The sequence below is a fragment of the Ananas comosus genome, linkage group 20, assembly GCF_001540865.1.
Source record: "Ananas comosus cultivar F153 linkage group 20, ASM154086v1, whole genome shotgun sequence".
Lineage (NCBI taxonomy): Eukaryota > Viridiplantae > Streptophyta > Magnoliopsida > Poales > Bromeliaceae > Ananas > Ananas comosus.
In genome coordinates this window covers 10,107,894-10,113,159 of record NC_033640.1, presented here as the reverse complement: position 1 = coordinate 10,113,159, position 5,266 = coordinate 10,107,894, and the positions used below count along the sequence as shown (strand labels likewise).

At 37.2% G+C, this 5,266-nt stretch overlaps 1 protein-coding gene across 1 annotated transcript; it reads left to right on the top strand.

Moving 5' to 3' along the window:
* Positions 1–5,266, top strand: LOC109725934 (protein NRT1/ PTR FAMILY 6.4). Its single transcript, XM_020255339.1, is given in 7 exon segments — positions 1–134; positions 300–423; positions 2,879–3,096; positions 3,400–3,800; positions 3,963–4,030; positions 4,033–4,108; positions 4,308–5,266. Coding segments are annotated over 7 exon segments (1,761 nt in total). The 5' UTR covers positions 1–131; the 3' UTR covers positions 5,179–5,266.

Genomic DNA, 5,266 nt, shown 5'->3' with positions numbered 1-5,266 from the left:
CCACACCCTCTCCACCTCTTCTCCCCACCCATTTCTCAAGCTCTCTACAATCCATACTCTCTCTCTCTCTCTCTCTCTCTCTCTCTCTCTCTCTCTCTCTCTCTCTCTCTCCTTGTACACTACGAATCAATATGGTAATCATTATTGGCATTACCAAACACACCAACATTACATGCATGTTCTCCACATGAAGCCATTTATAGATACATATACTTCATTACATACTCTTTTGAGCCTTTATTATTTAACTTATAAACTTTACCATATCTTTCCATGTTTAACTCTCTTTTTTCTGATAGGTCCACGTTGGAGGTGCTTATGCAGATGATGAGAGTGGTGACAACAAATTGGTTGTAGATTTCAGAGGAAACCCTGTTGATAAATCTAAAACTGGTGGATGGCTCGCTTCAGGGCTCATCTTAGGTGAGGTTTTTTTTTGAAAAATTTAAATCTCATGCTTAAGAACGATTTATCAAAACTAGTTTTAAAGTTAAAGTTTCGAATTAGAGTCGTTGTTTTTTTGATATTCAGAAGCTTATTTTATCTTAGAGTTTAGTTGACATCGCTTCTGAAGACACCTTTTTGTTCGAAGCAAGTGAAGTCGAGTTGTTTTAATTTGGAAAGTTATTGACAAGAGTGCGTGTCGCGCTTTCTGACTAGGCGTAAAATAGTCATTTTGGGTTGTAAGAAATAAGTTAGAAGCGTTTTGATTGACGAAAAGCTAGTTAGATGTCACATCAAAGTTAAATATAATTTTTTAGCTTTTTGTTGCAATAAAATAGCTGGATTTTTTTTTTGTCACTTTACGACACTTTTTAATGAGCACTACTAGAAAATTAGTCATTAGTGACATTTATTTATGCTGCTAAATATTTTACAAATGCTGCTAAATATTTTAGCAGCATATGACACCAAATATTACTTGTACCAATGTTGCTAAAAGTATTAACAGCATTTATAATAAATGCCGCCAATTCAAATCAATTAGTATCATTAGAAACGTGGCGTGAAAAGTGATTAAATGCTAATTTTAAATTATTTATTAGTAGCACATAAATATAATGTCGTTAAACTGAAACTTTAAAATTTCAATTTTATTTTAATTTTTATTTAGATGTTACTCTACTGGAGAAAATGTGAATCAACTAGGATTCGAACTTGAGACCTCAAGTACCAACCATCAAGCCCTTTGGGGGTTGCGCTAACAACTATTAATTATATATATTTTAATTTTTTAAATTTTAAGTTTTCTATTTTAAAATTTTAAATTTTAAATTTACATATTAAATTTAAATTTTTAATTTTCAAATATCAAATTTTAAGTTTCAAATTTTATAGTTTTAAATTTGAAATTAGAAATTTAAAATAAATATAAATATTTAAAAATTAAAAATTAAAAAATTTAAAATTTAAAATTTAAAATATATATATTTTAAAATTTAAATTATAAGTTTAATTTTTAAAATTATATGTTTCGAATTTTAAACTTTAATTTTAAAATTTTAAATTCTAAATAAAAAGAAATATATTAATAATTATATTTTAATTAATAATGATATTTAGTAACAAGTGCTGCTAGTTTATTATATTTAGCGGCATTCACTAATTTATACTGCTAATTTATCCTATTTTGCAACATTAGTAGTAAATTCTGCTAAATAATTAAATATAGTGGCAATTATCAAGTAATACTGCTAAATATATTAATTAGCATGATTTAAATAAATGTTGCGGAGCAAATATTGCGACATTTAGCAATAAGTGCTACTAATTTATTACATTTTAGTGTCATTTTTTTAAAATGTTGGAAACTTTATCGGCATTGACTAATTTATGCAACCAATTTATTTTATTTTGCAACATTAATAGTAAATTACTGCTAAATTATTAAATCTAGTGGCACTTATCAAGTAATGCTGTTAAATATATTAATTAGCGTTGTTTAAATAAATGCTGTCAAATAAATACTGCTAAATCATGAATTTATTGTAATAGAGCCAAATATGTGATACATAAGAGTCTATTTGCTCCTAGCCATTTTTGCGTATATTTACAACAATACTAATTTTAGCTAAGGGTGTGTTTGGTTACCCTGAAAAAAAATTTTCGGACTTGAAAATTGCCTTTCCAGCGTTTGGTTTGATGTAAAAAAATTTTGCCGGAAAGTTTATTTTACGGATTCTACGTAAAAGCAAACTTTTCATTTTCCGCCAAATTGCGGCGGAAAACGAAAACTCACAATGAAAAACCGCGGCTCAGGATCGGGGTCCACAAGCTCATGTAAGAGCTCGTGGATCATGTGAGTGGTTCCCACACACACACACACACACACACACACACATATATATATATATAAAATATTTTATTTATAAATTTATTTTATAGTATTAAATATATATATATACTATTATATTATATTATATTATATACTTATTGTACAATATATTTTATTTACAAATATAAATTATAATATTAGTAATATGTTAGTTATTATATATTANCCTTTCAACCAAACAACCGTAACGGAAAACTACTTTTTTTTTCTACAAACCAAACGCTAAGAGCGTAAAGTTTATTTTCCTCCGAAAATTTTTTCCACCGAAAATTTTTTTTCCTCAGTTTTACGTCAAACTAAACAGCCCCTAAGCTTTACGATTGATAGTAAAGTTTTAAAAGCTATCCTATGGCCAAATGTAAGAATAAGATTACAAATCTCACAATCAAATCCTTTCAATTTTATTATTTTAATCGGATAACACTTTACTAATTAAATTTATGTTTTTATTAAATAAAGTGGTAGCATGCTATTTTTTTAAAAATACTTTACAAATTAAAAGCCCTGCACCCAACAGAAAGACCTAAAATAAGATATTTGCAGGAACGGAGCTGTCGGAGAGGGTGTGCGTGATGGGGATCACGATGAACCTGGTGACATACCTGGTTGGGGATATGCACCTCTCGACATCGCAATCTGCAAACATCGTGACCAATTTCATGGGAACACTCAACCTGCTCGCCCTCTTAGGGGGCTTTTTGGCCGACGCCAAGCTCGGCCGCTATCTAACCATCGCCATCGCTGCCGCCATCACTGCCACTGTATGTTGACTATTTAATGAATATCGTATCATTTAAGTAACTTAGCATTGCGGAGTTACATCTTAATGTACATAATTTTTATTTTATAATAATTTCTATCGTCTTAAGTAACACTAAACTTCGCTAGATTAGAAATTATTTAAAATATTATTAATGAGCCAGTATTAATATATAATAGTAAAAAAAAAAAATGATGGTCAACACCGGCTACGTTTGCATTAGCAAACTAACTAATCATTTAATCAATAATATTCTAGATAATATGTGTCTAATTTTGTTTAATTTTTTATTTTTCATCTGCAGGGAGTTTGCCTGCTGACGATTACAACGTCGGTCCCGGGCATGCGGCCGCCGGCCTGCGACGACTTCCGGCGGAGCCACCACGAGTGCGCGACCGCGACCCGGGGCCAATTGGCGATGCTCCTCGCGTCGCTCTACACGATCGCGCTCGGCGCGGGCGGGATCAAGGCCAACGTCTCCGGCTTCGGCTCCGACCAGTTCGACGGCCGCGACCCGGAGGAGGAGAAGTCGATGGTCTTCTTCTTCAACCGCTTCTACTTCTGCATCAGCCTGGGCTCGCTCTTCTCCGTGACGGTGCTCTTCTACGTCCAGGACAATGTCGGCCGCGGGTGGGGGTACGGCGTGGCGGCCGCCACCATGGTCGCCGCGGTCGGAGTGTTCGTCGCCGGAACGCCCCAGTACAGGTACAGCAAAAAAATCAAATAAAAAAAATTTATGGTTCATAAAATGATAGTTTAATCAATCGAAATACAATGCACGAAATTTAAAACAGCGGTTGTCACGAATATTTATTATGCTCTACTGATTTTTTTTTTTAATATTTTAATATTTTATATTCGACACAGATACCGAAGACCGGAGGGGAGCCCGTTGACCGTGATTGGGAGAGTGTTGTGGTTGGCGTGGAAGAAGAGGGGGTTGACTATCCCGAGGATTTGACTCGGCTCAACGAGTTCCACGTGGCAAGAGTGGCCCACACAGATACGTTCAGGTAAAGTAACTAAAATGCAGGGGTTTTTTACGGATATTGAAGCGTGTGTTGGGTGCAGTTCATTGGTGCTTTTGGAATCTCAAAAAAATATAACAAATTTATTTTAAAAAAGTACAATATAGTGACAATTGATCTCGATCTATGATTCAGACCAAATTCGGCCTCAAAACTAAATTCAATTATACTTTTTTCAATGCAGGTGCTTGGACAAAGCTGCGATCATCTCATGCGACGATTCTGAATCAAATAAGAAAGCGTCAGATGCAGCAGCAACTGCGACACAAGTGGAGGAGGTAAAGATGGTCCTCAAACTCCTGCCAGTCTGGTCTACCTGCATCCTCTTCTGGACCGTCTACTCGCAGATGACCACGTTCTCCATCGAGCAAGCGACCTACATGGACCGCCGCCTCGGCTCGTTCCTCGTCCCCGCCGGCTCCCTCTCCGTCTCCCTCTTCCTCTCCATCCTCCTCTTCACCTCCCTCAACGAGAAGCTCCTCGTCCCCTTCGCCCGCCGCTTCGTCACCCGCTCCCCCCAGGGCCTCACCAGCCTCCAGCGCATCGCCGTAGGCCTGCTCCTCTCCGTCGTCGCCATGTCAGTCGCCGCGCTCGTCGAGAGGAAACGAAGGGACGCCGCCGTCCACCTCGGCACGACCATAAGCGCCTTCTGGCTCGTCCTGCAGTTCTTCCTCGTGGGCGCGGGGGAGGCATTCGCGTACGTCGGCCAGCTTGAGTTCTTCATCCGCGAAGGCCCGGAGCGGATGAAGTCGATGAGCACGGGGCTCTTCCTCGCCACGCTATCGATGGGCTTCTTCCTCAGCAGCGTGCTCGTTGCGCTCGTCGACAAGGCGACTAATGGGGGGTGGATTAAGAATAATCTCAATGAAGGGAGATTGGATTATTTTTATTGGATGTTGGCGGTATTGGGCGTGGTGAATTTCGCGGTGTTCTTGTTTTTCGCTAGCCGCCATGAGTACAAAGTGTCCAACTATAGTTTGAAGGGGTGGGGGACGGATGTAGCCATTTTGAAGGAGGAGATGGCCGAGGAGACGATAAAAATAACCGATGTATAGAAAATTCATCGGTGAGACATATATTGTAACGGTCGATGATTTACATTTTTCATCAAAATTATATAATATATATTTTGGTGTGCACTTA